Below are 19,029 nucleotides of genomic sequence, written 5' to 3' on the forward strand. Positions count from 1 at the left end.
ATCCACCGCCACCACCACATCCACCACCACCACATCCACCACCACTTCACCACCGCATCCACCACCACATCCACCACCACCACACCCACCACCATCACTTCCACCACGCCATCCACCATCACTTCCACCACGCCATCCACCACACCCACCACCATCACTTCCACCACCACATCCACCACCATCACTTCCACCACCACATCCACCACCATCACTTCCACCACCACATCCACCACCACTACATCCACCACCACTACATCCACCACCACCACCACCACCGCATCCACCGCATCCACCACTACCACATCCACCGCATCCACCACCACATCCACCACCACATCCACCACCACATCCACCATCACCATCACATCCACCACCACATCCACCATCACATCCACATCCACCATGACATCCACCACCACAACCACCACATACACCACCGCCACATCCACCGCCACATCCACCACCACATCCACCACCACCACATCCACCACCACCACATCCACCACCACATCCACCACCACTTCACCACCGCATCCACCACCACATCTACCACCACCACATCCACCACACCCACCACCATCACTTCCACCACCACATCCACCACACCCACCACCATCACTTCCACCACCATCACTTCCACCACCACATCCACCACCACTACATCCACCACCACCACCACCGCATCCACCACTACCACATCCACCGCATCCACCACCACATCCACCACCACATCCACCATCACCATCACATCCACCACCACATCCACCATCACATCCACATCCACCATGACATCCACCACCACATACACCACCGCCACATCCACCGCCACCACCACATCCACCGCCACCACCACATCCACCACCACCACATCCACCACCACCACATCCACCACCACATCCACCACCACTTCACCACCGCATCCACCATCACATCCACCACCACATCCACCACCACCACATCCACCACACCCACCACCATCACTTCCACCACCACATCCACCACACCCACCACCATCACTTCCACCACCACATCCACCACCATCACTTCCACCACCACATCCACCACCACTTTCACCACATCCACAACCACCACATCCACCACATCACCACCACATCCACCACATCACCACCACATCCACCACATTGCCACCACATCCACCATCACCACCACATCCACCACCATCACATCCACCATCAGTTCCACATCCACCATGACATCCACCACCACATCCACCACCACCACATCCACCACCACCACATCCACCACCGCATCCACCACCACCGCATGCACCACCACCACCACACCCACCACCACTACATCCACCACCACATCCACTACAACCACCACCCCATCCACCACCCCATCCACCACTACCACCACCACCGCATCCACCACCACATCCACCATCACATCCACCATCACATCCACCACCACATCCACCACCACCACCGCATCCACCACCACCACCACATCCACCACCACATCCACCACCACATCCACCATCACCTCCACATCCACCATGAAATCCACCGCCACATCCACCACCACATCCACCACCACCACATCCACCACCACCACATCCACCACCGCCACATCCACCACCGCCAAATCCACCACCGCCACTACATCCACCACCACTACATCCACCACCACTACATCCACCACCACCGCATCCACCACCACCACCACATCCACCACCACCACTTCCACCGCATCCACCACCACATCCACCACCACTGCATCCACCACCACCACATCCACCACCGCATCCACCACCACATCCACCACCTCATCCACCACCTCATCCACCACCGCATCCACCACCACCACATCCACCACACCCACCACCATCACTTCCACCACCACATCCACCACCACTTTCACCACATCCACAACCGCCACATCCACCACATCCACCACCACATCCACCATCACCACCACCACCACATCCACCACATCCCCCACCACCATATCCCCCACCACCATATCCCCCAGATCCACCACCATCACATCTATGTTTGTGGCTCTGTGTGTGTGTGTAGGTGCAAATGCAATGTTCTTGTATTTTCGTCACAATAACATACACTGAACATAATCTTCACAAAAGTTATTTACAAACGTTTAAGCTATTGCCATTATAAATTACAATAACTTTAATTTAAGTATTAATTATTTACAAAATTAAAAGCCATTGTTATTTGTAATATCAATACATCTAAGTCACGTAAATACAACACACATTGCATTACAAATGCTATAGATGTCACATTTGCAAAAGTTAAAACTATTGACATTGTAACTGACAAAGCTATTAATTTTGCTACTTTCAAAACCAACACATAAATAAAAAAAAGTGTCATTTACAATACCAATAGCTCAAACTTTCCTAATGCGAGACCTATTGCATTTCCAATGCTTGTTTTGGCTTCTGTTCTTTCTATCAATGTTACTCAATTTGCTCCCCCCCAACAAGATAGTTGGAGTCAATAGGGATGGAAAAACAGAGCATTTGTGATGTTGAGGAAGACTGACAGAAGAAAAAATAATGTGAGATGCTTATGTTTTTTAGGGTCTCAATGAGTGTTACTTGCTGCAGAGCCGCCCGTTGGGTATCTGTCTGATTATTGACTGCATTGGCAATGATGCAGGTAAGTCTTGCCAGGACCTAATCTGATTAACTATTGGGAACAATGCTTGTATGTTTTTCCGAGACACCCATCTATTACAGAAATAGGACTGAACAAAGCAATGCAGGAGATAAATACAGGTTGAGCCGATCAGACAATGGTTTAAAATGTTCTTAAAGCTACATGCAAACATCAATGTGTACTTGTGAGTTTTCACCCAGAAAGGGGTGCTCTAGACTCCAGTGAGGGAACAGGCCAATTGCATTACTCCGAGGTACCCTAAGAGAGTGAACAACCTACATAATTCTTGAACATCTTTGAGATTTGTCTCTCTTAGGTTAAGTCAGGAGTAATGTGGCACTGCATTAGGTAGCCATACTAATCCGAGTTTGGACGTGGACTGTGAAGTCAGGGTCCTTCATTGGCAATAGCCATATACCTTTGATTCTGTTGTGAGATTTAGGAGTAATGTCTGGCAGGCAGGTACAATTCTAAGTTCCTGTTTACCCAAATATTCCTTTCAGTTAGTTACATTTTCCAATTTTGTGAGAAACTAATCAGGGTTTTTTTATATTTAAGCTTGCCCAATTTTTTTTTTTTAACAACTCTTTTTATTGACAAATCGCATAGAAGATACAGCTCTCCGTACCCCGGAGGAACTGTGGCAAATACAGTGCAGCATAATCAGCGATTCAGTTTTCAGTAATATATAAAGAAGAAAAGAAACCCTCAACCCTCAACCCCCAACCCCCAACCCCCAGCCCCTTACCCCAACTATCCTACCCACCCCCTTCCTTACCCATCCCCTGCACGGCGTCTCCCTCATTCTGCAGCTAGTGTACACACATGACAGTAAGATATTAAACATCTCCCTCACGTGCCCGTCGCCTCCGCCCCTTCAACATCTCTAGTCGAAGCTTGCCCAATTTTAATGTGTTTTGTTGTCCCTCCCAGAAAATGTTGTGTCTAACTGACAAATAGTTCACATTTCTACTTTTTCCTACACGTTCAAGCAATCACTTTAATTTATAGCTACTCAGAACAGATGTAAAATGATATGTAGCATATATAACTGTAGAGAGACATGCTGTGCATACTCCTGCCCTGCAGTGCTGTGCTCGGATGTGTGCAAATTGTTTCGAAGAAGACATTTCAAGTCATGAGGTACTGTGACTCCACCTATTACAGGAAGTGTTCATGGGCATTGGATTAATTGTTAGATTTTTCATCTCCACCATCGGGTTCAGACGTGTCCCTCCCATCTCCAGTTTAATGGCTCCTGGTGTTCTTCGGCGCTGCTCAGATCCATTCCTTGGCGGAAGAGTCTGCAATCATGCGTATGGTTTCACCTATCACCACTCATTTTTTTAATGTATTTTTTTGTGGATCAGGCCTTCAAAGCCTTCTGTGATCCACAAGAAGGTTGTTGTGATGGAAAGGACTCCATTCTAATTTTGCCCTAAGTGTCACTCGAAGTACCCGAGGACATACCTCCATCTGCTGACCATCGAGAGGACTCCTGCACAGACTGTCTCGCTTTCCGCAATAAAAAAAACCTCGGAACAGGTGAGCCAGATATATCGCCTCCTCCTCGATGGCGCACCAACAGCAGGAAGACAGCACAACCTCTTCGAGGCTCAAAGCACAAAGGTCAACCAGCAGCAGGAGGCCACCGGCGGGCGAGAGTTGTGAAGTAGAACGAGCCCCTCCTGGCGCAATGCCAGTCTAAACTGGGCACAGTGACTGATGGTCCTCGCCATCATTTACAGATGGTTCCTCGCCATCATTTACCTCTCTGTGAGGCTAGATCTCTAGGCAATCATGAGGTCCCCAAGTCACCACTTTTGCAAGGCCATAGTCTGCACGGAATAGAGGGTTCGGACTTGAGTCATGCACAAATTTCAGTGCCGAAGGCCGCCTCTAAGCTTCACCCGTCAAACTCAACTGCTTCATCGTCTCCAGCCCCAAGAACAGCCTCGAATGACCATTATTGTGGATGCCTCTCTGACCAGTTGGGGGGCAAACTTGCAAGACTGACCTTAGAGCGTGTGTGAACACCCGATTAATGGGTTCTCCACATTAATCATTTGGTGTTGTTGACGATCCAGTTAGCCCTCAAGGCCTTCTCCCCCTCATTCTAAACAAGGTAATCATTTTCTGGATGGATAACACAACTGCGATTTTGTACCTGCAGAAACATAGCGGCGCACAATCTCAGCTCAGTTGTCGGCCCTATCCCGGGGCATTTGGTGGTGGGCGATTCATCACTAGGTCCATCTCCTCATACAATACATACCAGGAGGACAACAACTTTGCAGACCTGCTCAGCAGGATGCATCAACAATCTCATGAGTGGGAGCTCCCCCCACAAGTTGTACTCCCGTTTTCCGCCATGGGGGTTACCCCGTTCAGACTTGTTTGACACTGGCAAAAACGCAAAATGCACAAACTTTGCCTACAGGTTTCCACAGTCCATGGGCAGTGCACTTGGATGAGCTGATCCTCTCAAGGATATTTGCCTACCCTTTTCCCCCCTCTTCCATTCATGTTTCAGAAGCTCCGGCAAACATCCCTCACCCTCTATGTGGCCAGACAGCCCTGGGTTACCACAGTTCTCAACCTCTCTCTAGTGTCTCACGAGGAGCTACCCAACAGGGTAGATCTTCTATCCCAAAATGTAGGCACTCCAACCCCAAATAGCTTAATCTTGCTATTTGGCTCCTGGAGTCGTCGAATTTGGGTACCTTGTTCTGCCCACAAAATGCATGACCATTCTTAAAGAGGCCCGCAAGCCTACTGCCATAGGATGCTATGCGATGAACTGGAAACAGTTTGTACACAACTGTCTCCCTAAATACATTAATCCTCTGAAAGCAACATCCCAAGACATTGTTTATTAGCTGATGCATTTGCAAAAGTCAAGCCTCGCTTATACTATTATTAGACTTCATTTGGCTGCTCTCACTGCTTATCTCTAATACATATAGGACTTTTTGCTTTTCAAGGTGCCTGTTATCAAAGCGTTCATGGAGGGGAACAAAACGATTACCCCACCAAAGGTGCCACCTGCTCCTGTGTGGAACCTTTACATTGTTCTTACTAGACTAAATTGTCTTCTTTTTGAACCGCTCCACTCTTGTTCTTTGCAGTTCTTTCCTTAAAAGTGGCTTTTCTTGTAGCCATCACTGCCCTTTGGTAAGTTATTGAGATACAGGCACTTATCCTTAAAGAGTCTTTCCTCTGAGTAAACCACAGTAGGGTGGTTCTCAAAACAACCATAATTCCTTCCTAATGTGGTCTCTAGCGTCCATCTCGGTCAAATCATTGAGCTCCCAGTGTTCTTTCCACTACCAGAATCAGTAGCAGAATAAACTGTCCACACAGAGGTCATAAGAACGCTCCTGTATCACATTGACAGAACGAAATGCTCCCTCAAGACACCACAATTTTTTGTCTACTACTCCAGACCACACAAGGGGCGTGCACTGTCTAAAGCCGATATTGCACGCTGGCTGTTCAAATGCATACAGACATATTATGCTAAAGCCAAGTAACCTTGTACCCACACTCCCGAAAGCCTTGTTGCAGATGTTCTTAACTTTCAACTTAATCTTTCCTACCCCATGTCCTCTTTTCTATATCTTCATGTTCCATCAACCTCCTCACCTTCGTGCATAAAAAACAATGGAGCCGATGCCCATGCGCATTACCAGTAATAGGCGGAGAGAGAGTACCTTGTGACTCAAAAAAGACTTCTTTAAAGAAAAACAACTTTTTTTTAACACTCTTTATTGGCATTTTACATATGAGAACAGTGTCAAGTACATTTGGAAAGATTTAGAATGAATTCAACAATATTGTCTTTTTCTCATTAACTTTTTTGCCACCCGCCCTTTGTGTACGAGTGTCTAATAACTGTGCATATGACTTTGATTCCATTAACCATCCATCAGAAGTACCACCCTATAATCCATCTATGCCCTTTCCTGATCTGGGGTTTGTTGAGAATCTCTCATGACCTCTACCCCCCCCCAAGGGTTTCTTCTAATCTGCAATCATTGCGGACCATGCTCGTGCATCCTCTTCAAGTCTATCATCACTGCTTGTGTGTTTCATCCGGACCAGTACAGCTGTTGCCCACTCTTTCAAATCTCTCATCAACCTACTTAAAGGAGGTGGAGTCGGGCTAAGCCACAAGATTGCTAACTCTCCTCTTTGCAATCACCAACTCCAGGCGCACAAACTTTCTACTCCCTTTATTCTTTTTCGGGGTGGGTAGTAGATTCAAGTGAACAGATCGGATCGTCCCGGGGTTGGACCATCCGGTCGCATCTTGGATAATATTCAACACTCCCTCCCAAAAAGCGCTCAGCCTCCTGCACTCCCATTTCATATGCACAAAGCATGCTGTTGCCTCTCCACATCTAGGGCAACCGTCCGATCTCTCTGGGTATATTTTACGTAGTCTATATGGGGTTAGACATACTTGGTGCACTATATTATATTGGATTAACTTAAAACGGGCATTGGAGCACACCTCCCGAACTCCTCTGTGTATTTTCGCCCAGTCCCATTCAAATATGGGTTCCTTTGATTCCTCCTCCCACTTTCCCTGAACCGGGAGGGCACTGACCCGACTATTGTCTCGGGGTGCCCTATAAATATGGGGGATTGTTGGACAGGCCTCGTGGAAGGCCTGCTCCCTCCCCGCATGGCGGGGCCCGGACCCCTGCTCTCCCTGTATCCAAGACAAGAACCATCCCGGCAACCCACCGGGGCAACCCACGGCCCGTCCCCAACGGAACTCCAGCTCCTGAACACCCCAGTATCGGTTGGCCCGGGCCCCCATCAGTACCACTGCCCCGGCCCAGCCGCCATCTTTGGACACTACACGACCAGGCCACGTGGCCTCGGCTCGACCACAACCCTGGGCCTGGCCAGGCCCCGACATCGAGGCACCACCCTCCACCCAGGAGGTGAAGAGACCACTTGGCAGGTCAATGGGAGAAGGAGTGTCAATGGCTCCCCTCCGCCAGGTGTCGATCGCCCCCGGCCTCCCCGGGCGCTGGCTCCACCCCCCTGCTGGGTGTCTGGACTCCCTCATCCCGGACCTCCCGACCTCCAAGTGCGAGGGTCCGGACATCAAAGGAGGCCAGACCTATAACTGGGGCAGCTCCAGGACAGGAAGGCAGTTGTATCCTGGAGTCGAGAGACACCGAGACGAACTCATCCTTGGAGGCCTGCTGGCGCTGCCGCGGCCCCTTCTTGTGAACCATCTTCGAAGCCTGCTGGCGCTGCCGCGGCCCTCTTCAACGTGATCCATCATCGTGGCCTGCTGGCGCTGCCCCGGCCTTCCTCGTCGTGAACCATCTTCGTAGCCTGCTGGCGCTGCCGCGGCCCTCCTCGTTGTGAACCATCTTCCTAGCCTGCTGGCGCTGCCGCGGCCCTCATCACCTCGAGCCATCTTCGTAGCCTGCTGGCGCTGCCGCGGCCCTCCTCGTTGTGAACCATCTTCCTAGCCTGCTGGCGCTGCCGCGGCCCTCATCACCTCGAACCATCTTCGTAGCCTGCTGGCGCTGCCGCGGCACATCTTTGCGGACCCTCCAAGCTCGAGGATTGTGAGCTTCACCTCTTGCGGCTCCCGTACCGGACCGGTACTAAGACTGTCCCGCTACCCCTTTTCCCTACAGAGACTAGAATTGACAGGATCCTCGTGTCCTGGTCCCGCTGTATCGTTTATCACCTCGCCTCAAGATTCTTATATAAAGTGTGCAGAACTCATCCTTGTGTGGTGTCCATCTGTGGGGGGGAAGTTACTTATCTGTACGATCACCGGAGACGGCCCTCACCGGAGGCCTCTCCCCCTGTACTCGGTTGACCCTCCGGGTCTCCGTCTAACATTGGTGGCCAGCGGCGCGATCCGAGCCGACGCATAATCGTACAGAGAGTAACTCACCCCACGACACACAGCCACCATGACGACAAAAGAGAGTGGAACAACGGAAAAATTCCTGATGGAAAAACTAGAAGAATACAGCCACTGAGAACTAAAACAATTCTGCATAGAACTGGGAATTGCTACCACAGGACTGAGCACGAAAGATGACTTCAAACACGCCTTGGAATCGTGGGCGGAGACGGGTACGGCCGTACCCCAAGACCAAAGCCTCGAGACCACCGAAACCAGCACCGCCCCTACAGAAGAAAGAAGACCGGGCCTCTCGTCCGAGGAGGCCCGAGAACGGGAGAAGAGCCGGCTCCACGAATTGGAACTGGCTCGACTTCGCTTGGATGGAGAACTCAAATTGGCGGAACAAAAAATAACTTTAGAACACTTACGACTCCGAGAGGAGCGAGAAGAGAAACAAAGGCAGAGAGAGCTGGAAGAGAAAAAACTAGCCTATGAGCATGAGCGCAACTTGAAGGAACTAGAGATTCGGAGGCAGAACAAAGATCTCGGGGTCCCCGGGCACCCGAGCCCCCCTGTCAATACGGACCCCAAGGTCCACATCCCCAAGGAGGTCGTCAGAGAATATTACCGGAACGATGATATCCAGCAATGGTTCAAAGCCTACGACGTAGCCATGACCTCCCACCGGATCCCACGGAGCGACTGGGGAGCCGGGTTATGGGGGAGGTTTGTCAACGAAGGGCGAGACGCCCTGCTGCAACTCCCGGACCATCAGATGACGTCCTACGACCACATGAAAGCCGCCCTCCTCACTCGATACGGCCTCACGCCCGAGATGTACCACCAGAGGTTCCGCGCCTGCAAACGGATCCCGGGTACGACTTGGGTGGAGTACGTGAACTTCTTTAGCCGAGCCTTCGAGGGGTGGATCAAGGGCAGGAAGGTGACCACTTACGAGCAACTCTTTGACCTTATTGTATGGGAGCACCTCTCTAATAACTGCTTCGTCGAGCTCAGGCAGCACCTCCTTGACAGTAAACTGACTGAACCTCGGCAACTCGCCATCGAGGCAAACCGATGGGAGAGCACCCGAGTTTCCCGAAACTGGCCCAGCGAACAGAACCGAGCCTCCCAAGGGCCCCATCGTCCCCGAGAGGGAGGAGGAGGCCAGGGTCGGGGCAGAGACACCGTCCCGGTGGCTCCCACCAGCAACACCCCACCCCCGGCCGGAAGAGGAAGCCCTCCGACGCGACCAGGGTTCCGCGCCAACGTTACCTGCCACCGATGCCAACGACCCGGCCACTACGCCAATGATCCCAACTGCCCGAAAAACCAGAGCCCCATGCCCCCGCCAGGTCGCTGCCGCCGCCCTGGGGGAAGAGCAAACCCGAGAAGACACAGAAGAGTACGAGCCAGACCAGCCCGAGTGGGACCCAGCCGCCATGTCCCTGGTCTGCCTAGGGGAAAGAGACCTGATCCCGCGGGCACCCATTCCCGCCAACACGCAGAAGTACAGCCAGTGGGTCAACATTAATGGGCTGAAGCCCTCCGCGACACCAGGGCCAGTGTAACCGCAGTCCGCTGCCATCTGGTGACCCCGGACCAGATCTTACCAAATATCCTTTGCCCAGTACGGTCGGCCGATAACTCTGAGAGCCTGTGTCGGATGGCCTGCGTCCCCTTCGAGTGGGGAGGGGTATCCGAAATGCTAAAAGTGACGGTCCGCGACGATGCCCCCGTGGACTGCCTCCTGGGGAACGACCTCGAAAGTTCTCCCTGGTCAGCCGTTGAGCGAAAAGAGCACCTGGGGATGCTGGGCCTCCCTGAATGGGTCTGCGTAACGACCCGGTCCATGGCCGCCCGCGCCATCCCCAGTCCAGAAGAACCAGAATGGCCAGAACCCCCTCCCCCGATCGTCCAAGAGGGAGCAACCCTGGAATCCAGTTCTCCGGAGCACAGCGAATAAGGACTTGATCGGCTCCGGGACCTTCCCGAACTGGCCCAGTGGCGTCAAGAGGGTGGCCCCACTCAGGAACAATTCCGACAGGAGCAGAGAACATGTCCCTCCCTCGAGGGACTCCGACAGCAAGCCCTCGCCCAGAGCACAGGAGACACCTCGGGGGCCCACTGGATCTATTGGGACAATGACCTGCTCTACAGTGAGCAAAATATTGCTGAGCTGGGGACCAGCCGGGTGCTGGTGGTCCCCCTCCGCTTCAGAGACTTCCTCTTGAACCTTGCACACGATGTGCCTCTTGCCGGACACCTGGGGCAAGACAAGACGTACAGCCGCCTGGTGACCCACTTCTACTGGCCCAAAATGCGGAATGATGTAACAAACCACTGCCGGGCCTGCCCAACCTGCCAGGCCAGCGGGAAGAGCGGCCGAAAGATCAAAGCACCCTTGCAGCCTTTCCCCATCGTCACCACCCCGTTTGAACGGGTGGGAATAGACATTGTGGGGCCCCTGGACCCCCGAACAGCACAAGGGCACCGGTTCATCCTGGTCCTGGTGGACCACGCCACCCGCTATCCCGAGGCCATCCCTCTTCGGACCGTGACGGCGCCCGTGGTGGGCCGAGCCCTGATGGGGATCTTCTCTCGGGTGGGCTTCCCCCGGGAAGTCGTCAGCGACAGGGGCACGAACTTTATCTCTAAATATATGAAGTCCCTCTGGCAACAGTGCGGGGTCACCTACAAATTCACGACCCCCTATCACCCGCAAGGAAATGGGCTGGTCGAGCGGTTTAACCGCACCCTCAAGGGGATGATCATGGGCCTGGAAGAACCCCTACGTCGCCAATGGGATGTGCTGCTCCCGTGCCTCCTGTTCGCATACCGAGAAGTCCCCCAGAAATCCCTGGGCTTCAGCCCATTCGAACTCCTGTATGGACACCCCGTCCGGGGTCCCCTCAGCCTGATCAAAGAAAGGTGGGAGGTGGCCCCTCCGAAGACTCCTCCGGACGTATACAAGTATCTCCTGACCCTCCGCAACCAGACCCGGCGATTCAGGGAACTCGCCAAGGCCAACCTTGAAGCCAGTCAGGAGGACATGAAGCGATGGTATGATCAGCATGCCTCCTCCATCGAGTTCGAGCCGGGACAACAGGTCTGGGTGATGTCCCCGGTTGAACCCTGCGCCCTACAGGACAAATGGACGGGGCCCTTCAAGGTGGTAGAGCGCAAGGGTCCAGTCACCTACCTGATCGACATGGAGTCACCCCGGAACCCCCTACGGGTCCTCCACGCCAACCCACTCAAACCCCACTTCGTACGCTCGGAACTCAGCCTCCTGATGGCTACCGATAGTGGGACTGAAGAAGACTCCGAGCCCCTTCCTGACCTGCTGAGAACGCTCGAGAAGGACGGCTCCGTGGAAGGGGTCAGACTCTCCGATGCCTTGTCCCCAGAGCAACGCCAAGGCTGTCGAGACCTTCTGCTCCAATTCGCCGACCGGTTTTCCCTCATCCCCGGTGTCACCCCCTGGTGCCTTCACGACGTAGATACCGGGGATAGCCCCCCTATTCGACACAGGGCGTACCGAGTGCCGGATCGAGTGCGCGCCTACATCCAGACCGAAGTCTCCAAAATGCTGGCTCTGGGAGTGATCGAGCCATCTGACAGCCCCTGGGCCAGCCCAGTAGTGCTGGTCCCCAAGGCTGCCGCCCCGGGCGTTGCCCCCGAGCTCAGGTTCTGTGTGGACTATCGGGGTCTGAACGCCGTTACCAGAACCGACGCTCACCCCATTCCCCGGGCGGATGAGCTGATTGACCGCATGGGGGCCGCCCGCTACCTGAGCATCTTCGACTTAACAGCGGGCTACTGGCAGATCGGCCTCACCCCAGGGGCCCAAGAGCGATCCGCCTTCTCTACCCCGGATGGCCACTACCACTTCAAGGTGATGCCATTCGGCATGAAAAACGCCCCAGCTACCTTCCAGAGACTCGTGAGCCAGGTACTGGCGGGCCTCGAAGAATTCAGCGCGCCTATCTGGACGATATTGCTGTGTACAGTCGCCACTGGGCAGACCACCTCCACCACCTCCGGGAGGTCCTGCACGCCCTCCGGCGGGCCGGGCTCACCATCAAAGCCAGCAAATGCCAGATTGGCCAAGGATCCGTGACCTACCTGGGACACCAAGTGGGGAGTGGTCTGGTGGCCCCCCTGCAGCTCAAGATCGCTGCCATCCAGGCCTGGAAACCCCCAGTCACCCAAACCGAGGTCCGAGCCTTCTTGGGGCTCACCGGGTACTACCGGCGGTTTGTAAAAGACTATGGCAGCATTGTGGGGCCCCTCACAGAACTCACATCCAAGAAAAACCCCAAAACAGTCAACTGGACTACGGACTGTCAGGCGGCCTTTGAGAAATTGAAGTCCGCCATGTGCACCGCCCCCGTGCTCCAGGCCCCCGACTACAGCCGGGAGTTCATAGTGCAGACGGACGCCTCAGATCATGGCATTGGGGCCGTCCTCTCCCAACTCAACACCGAGGGAGTCGATCAGCCAGTGGCCTTCATCAGCCGATGCCTGCTGGCCCGAGAACAGCGCTGGAGCACCATCGAGCGGGAGGTTTCGCCGTAGTGTGGGCCCTCAAGAAGCTCCGGCCCTATCTCTTCGGTACCCACTTCCGGGTGCAAACAGATCACCGACCCCTGCAATGGCTGATGCAGATGCGAGGAGAGAACCCAAAACTGTTGCGCTGGTCCATCTCCCTGCAGGGGATGGACTTCACTGTGGAGCATCGTCCAGGCCATGACCACGCCAACGCAGACGGCCTGTCACGCTTCTTCTGCCTCGGCGAGGAGAGTACCCAAGAGGATGGGTGACTCTCCCTGCCTTCAGCTGGGGGGGACGCATGTTGGACAGGCCTCGTGGAAGGCCCACTCCCTCCCCGCATGGCGGGGCCCGGACCCCTGCTCTCCCTGTATCCAAGACAAGAACCATCCCGGCAACCCCGGGGCAACCCACGGCCCGTCCCCAACGGAACTCCAGCTCCTGAACACCCCAGTATCGGCTGGCCCGGGCCCCCATCAGTACCACTGCCCCGGCCCAGCCGCCATCTTTGGACACTACACGACCAGGCCGCGTGGCCTCGGCTCGACCCCAACCCTGGGCCTGGCCAGGCCCCGACATCGAGGCACCACCCTCCACCCAGGAGGTGAAGAGACCACTTGGCAGGTCAATGGGAGAAGGTGTGTCAATGGCTCCCCTCCGCCAGGTGTCGATCGCCCCCGGCCTCCCCGGGCGCTGGCTCCACCCCCCTGCTGGGTGTCTGGACTCCCTCATCCCGGACCTCCCGACCTCCAAGTGCGAGGGTCCGGACATCAAAGGAGGCCAGACCTATAACTGGGGCAGCTCCAGGACAGGAAGGCAGTTGTATCCTGGAGTCGAGAGACACCGAGACGAACTCATCCTTGGAGGCCTGCTGGCGCTGCCGCGGCCCCTTCTTGTGAACCATCTTCGAAGCCTGCTGGCGCTGCCGCGGCCCTCTTCAACGTGATCCATCATCGTGGCCTGCTGGCGCTGCCGCGGCCTTCCTCGTCGTGAACCATCTTCGTAGCCTGCTGGCGCTGCCGCGGCCCTCCTCGTTGTGAACCCTCTTCCTAGCCTGCTGGCGCTGCCGCAGCCCTCATCACCTCGAACCATCTTCGTAGCCTGCTGGCGCTGCCGCAGCCCTCCTCGTTGTGAACCATCTTCCTAGCCTGCTGGCGCTGCCGCGGCCCTCATCACCTCGAACCATCTTCGTAGCCTGCTGGCGCTGCCGCGGCCCATCTTTGCGGACCCTCCAAGCTCGAGGATTGTGAGCTTCACCTCTTGCGGCTCCCGTTCTGGACCGGTACTAAGACTGTCCCGCTACCCCTTTTCCCTACAGAGACTAGAATTGACAGGATCCTCGTGTCCTGGTCCCGCTGTATCGTTTATCACCTCGCCTCAAGATTCTTATATAAAGTGTGCAGAACTTATCCTTGTGTGGTGTCCATCTGTGGGGGGGAAGTTACTTATCTGTACGATCACCGGAGACGGCCCTCACCGGAGGCCTCTCCCCCTGTACTCGGCCGACCCTCCGGGTCTCCGTCTAACAGGGATCAAACGCCGGCCACCTGCCATTGATATTATGGTTGCATGGGTGTTCCTCCGGGAAGGAAGTCCAGATCCCCTTGGCTACTGGCGATATATTAATATATTGTAGGATTTGACCTGCTCCCAGCTCGAAAGTGGTCACAGCCACCTCTTTTTAAAAGAACAAAACTTTTTATTGTTTTTTGTTTCAAACAAACCATACATGTTCGTTATTGGCACCGATAATGGGGAAAAAAACACAGCACGAGTTGTTACAGATCACAGTTCCAAAGAGCATCGAGTAGCACATGAGGAATCAGCATGACACAGGAAGTATCTACACATAAAGCAAGAGGCATTTCGTTAAAAATTGCATGGCATTACACAAGTGAGTCAGCCTGGGGTCCTGTGCCCGGCACCGTTCCTCCGTTACCTCAATAATCAGTCATTAGTACATTGTACCACACCCGACCATCCCCGTCCCCCCAGTTCAATCAGCCAACTCTGTATTTAATGCGTACGATATGGTGTATCAACAACCCGCCTCTCAAAGTGACCCATCTTTAATATTGATATGTGTGCGTGAGGCATCTCGTGCTGTGGCGGCCCCATTACTCTGCTGTGGAACCTGTCCGCGTGTTTGTTAGTAAATAACCCTGCAGGGGGGCCCAAATGTCCTTAGGTCTCGAAGCTAGAGGTAGCAATTCTGCATATGTAGAGTGTTGCTCTTGACAGTACACCATATCATCAATCCAGACTTTGAACTGGGGCGCCCTTCCCCTGCCCCATCGGCATGCCACCCTTCTCTTTGCCATTAGTAGTGCAAGGGACACATATCTGTGATGCACCGCGCGTGTCGGTTTCGTATACCCTAATAGAGCCAATAATGGCGTTGGTTCAATATGTGCGTCCACCATCAGACTCAAGGCATCAAAAACCTGTCTCCAATAGTCACGTACTCCTGGGCACTCCCAGCCCAGATGCAGGAAATCCGTACCCGGGGCTCTGCATCTGTCACATCTATCAGTCTCCCTCAGCTTATGCATTCGTGCCGGAGTGTAATACATCCTGTGTAGGAATTTGTAGTGAATTGTACAGAGCCTACTGCTAGCTGAAACCTGTTATGTCTGTGATGAGCAGTATTCCCATTGTTTGTCTGTCAGATCGAGGCCCAGCTCTGAATTACAGCGTATTCTAGCTGGTGCGGAAGGTTCCTCTCTCTGCATCTGCACTGTGCAATATATCAATGATACTAATCGCTTGGCCGTCGGGAGTAACAGCCACCTCTTGGGTTATAAAGTTGCTGTTAGTATACAAGTCTCCCGTTGTAAGCTATCACCCGTCCTTACATTGCTGAATAGACATGGACTCTGCTATCTCCTTAAATGGCCTGACAGCCTACAATTGCATGTCCGGGGAGTAAGGTGCCATCCGAATCACCCCCTTAACTGCATCCTCCCAGACTTTTGCCACATATCTAATCGGGTAAGGATAATCGCTCGGGATGGCCGACCCCATCATGAGTAGCTCAGGTTGAGGACTACTGTTGTAGGTGCCTGCCAAAAAGGCCTTCTCCTAGTTACTACCCTCTTCCAGCCAGTGGACCACATGTTGTAGTTCGGCCGCTATGTAATATAGACTTATACAGGGAAGATCCACCCCCGTCTACCCACTTCCGTTAAAGGGTATCCAGTTTAACTCATTTCCATTTAATCCCTCATAACAAGTCCACCAGTAAACTATCTAATGTCAGGGCGTGGCTTTGGAGCCGAACATGGCGTACGCCTCTCCTTAGAGCTCCGCAAGTTCGCTTCTCCTCAGGGCCAGTATCCTGCTTAATCCTTGACCCCAGCTGCTGCTACTGAGGGTCACTCACCGTGGAGCATGCCGGGATCCTGGTGATGGAGTTTGGTGGAGGGTTAGGAAAGCCTGGACCCGCGCTCGATCAGCAGCGGCCGCACACGAAGTCGAGAGCTGAGGGGGCCGTGCCGCGGTTGCCGTTTGCCACAACTGCTTGGAGAGACTTCTGAGGCGGCAAAGTCTCATGTGGGGGGGGGGGGGTGTTTGACGCCGACTGGACTCTGTGGAGCGGCCGTTGGTGTGCGGACTGGGCGACGGTCTGCAACTCCACCGCAGCCCCATCCCCCACCTTCCTGAGCATCAGCGCCTGCGGGGAAAACGGTCCGGGCCTGGTGGGGCTCCGGACGGGGCCCGGAACTCTGAGGCCGCCGCATTGCCTGGACTGCCCCGAACGCCACCTGGGACCCGTTTCCTGCCCTGGAGCTGCAGATCCCGCTACTGCGTGAGTGACCACACGGGGTGTGCCAGGAGACCTGGATCACTGGCGGTCACTGTCTGCTCCCGGGCTGGGTCGACTGCGCCAATGCGACCGCCTCTCTGCTGAGGTGTTGGGGCCGCCTGTGGCCCTGGAGCCTTGCCGGTGAGGTGTCTTACCTGCGACTAGCTTCTGCTGTGTGGCACCCCGTTGCTGTCCCCTCTTCCCACGTGAGAGGGGTGCAACGTGAGGCCTGTGGAACCGGGGCTGCCCAGCTGGCGGCATACGTGTGTGGCCGGACTTTATCATCTGCGGTCACCCCTCTCCCCAGGGTGGAAACCTCTCTACGGCGCCTGGGCTGCTGTGGAGGCGGGCCCTTCCCGGATCACCTGGGACATCGGAGGGCTTGTCCCGTACACCCTCCAGGGGCTTCTGTGGGTGCGAATGCTGGAGGTGCCAGGGCAGTACCCTGAGATTGGACCCGGGGTGGAGTGACTCTTACCACTAATAGACGCCCGCCATTCTCCAGCAGCCCTCTGTGAAGGCGGACCAGGTGCAGGCCCCTTCGGTCTGCTCCTCCAGCTGCAATGGGCTAGGACAAGCATGGTGCGGCGGCTCTCAAACAGAACACCATGGACCACTTCACCACCGCCCCCGCCAATGCAGGGAAGGAAGTTGCGGAGGGCCTGTCCGGTGATTCAGCTGGCAGTGATCAACCAGTCGTGGACCGCTCTCGAAGCCCAGATCAGGGCCGTTGGCTCCAAGGTGACGTTTCTCTACCAGGATCTTCAGAAGGCGGTAAACCGGACAAGGGTCTCCACGGTGGAAGACACTGTATCCACCCTCCAGAAGAAAGTGAACAAGCTTGCCATGGTCTCACAGGAGCTGGCGTTGCGGGTTGAAGACGCGGAGGGTAGGGCCCGCCTCAACAATATCCGCTTGGTGGGGTTTCCGGAGTGCTGCAAGGGTACGTCAATGGATAACTTCCTTCCGGGTTGGCTTAAGGCACTGTTGCCACCCGAGGCCATGTCTTGATGCTTTGTGATCGAGAGGGCCTACCGTGCTCTGACCAAGAAGCCACCGCCTGGGGAGCATCCAAGGCCGTTGATCGCCTGGCTCCTCACTATGCTGATCGGGATGCCATCCTTTGGTATGCCCGGCTTCATAAAAACGAAAAAATTACTTTTGAGTCTCATCCCATCATGGTCTTCCCTGACTATACCAGGCTGGTCCAGCAGCAGCACCAGTCCTTCGTGGTGGCCATGCAACGGCTCTGAGAGTTGAGCTTATCCTGCGTGCTGTTGTTCTCCCCTCTGCCCCTCCCCCCCCCTGGATGAAAGTGAGCTACAATGCCAAGACATTCTTCTTTGACACCCCGGAGGAGGTCTTCGCGTGGACTGATGAGAAACGTATCCTCAAGCCTCACTCGCCGCTCCATATGGACTCAGGCACTTCCCAGGACTCACACCGGAGCAGTCGGCAAGATAGAGACAGGGCTATGAGGTGCCATTGATCCCGCTCCAAATTGCCGAGCCCAGTGCCAGGCGGGCACTGCGGACTGAGGTAGCTTTGCAATTATGGACATATCTTATCCCGTTCTTCTTCAATGGATGGGCGAAGTCGCTGGCGGTGGCTCCATGTTGGGTCGCTCCAGATCCTGTGGGCTGGGGTCTCAATCACCAGCACTCGAAGGTGTCCGACATTGTACGCCCTGAACATTTAGGGTAATGTTGGGTGGGGATCCATTGGGGGAACCCCTTGCGTCATCACGATTGGGGCCAGGGACGGGATTCCACCGTGACATTTACTCATTGTTCCTGGAAGTATGAGGGTGGGGGGGAAGTGGCAGGTCTTATGGGGCCATTTGTTGTTAGGTCTATGCTTTACGCACCATGCACACAATTCCATGCTCCGTCACTCTCACATAGTTTGTCACTATACATTTTGACGACTAGGAATCACCCACGCCGCAGGTAATTCTCCTTTGGGGGAACTCAACATTCTTGCCTGGAATGTGCGGGATTTGCTGAACAAGGTCAAGCGGGGTGGTGCTTCATTTATCGAAACGCTATTCGGCGGACATCCTACTATTACAGGAGATGCATCTTCTGGGTACTAAAGCCCCCTGCCTCTTCCGCTATGGGTTCGCCACGGTG

General features: G+C 54.6%; 1 protein-coding gene across 4 annotated transcripts in view; it reads left to right on the top strand.

Annotated features, from left to right (window-relative positions):
- CFLAR (CASP8 and FADD like apoptosis regulator) overlaps positions 1-19,029 on the top strand; it is a 462,739-nt gene that overhangs the window by 372,982 nt on the left and 70,728 nt on the right. For all 4 annotated transcript variants that reach the window (XR_015308382.1, XR_015308381.1, XM_086955239.1 and 1 more), the window contains one exon: positions 2,570-2,648. Coding sequence is in view for 2 of the 4 variants with exons in the window: in XM_086955239.1 (XP_086811365.1) it covers positions 2,570-2,648 (79 nt within the window). In the remaining 2 variants the exon portion in view is untranslated. The remainder of the gene's footprint in view (positions 1-2,569; positions 2,649-19,029) is intronic.

This window comes from Lissotriton vulgaris, chromosome 2_1 (assembly GCF_964263255.1).
Source record: "Lissotriton vulgaris chromosome 2_1, aLisVul1.2, whole genome shotgun sequence".
Lineage (NCBI taxonomy): Eukaryota > Metazoa > Chordata > Amphibia > Caudata > Salamandridae > Lissotriton > Lissotriton vulgaris.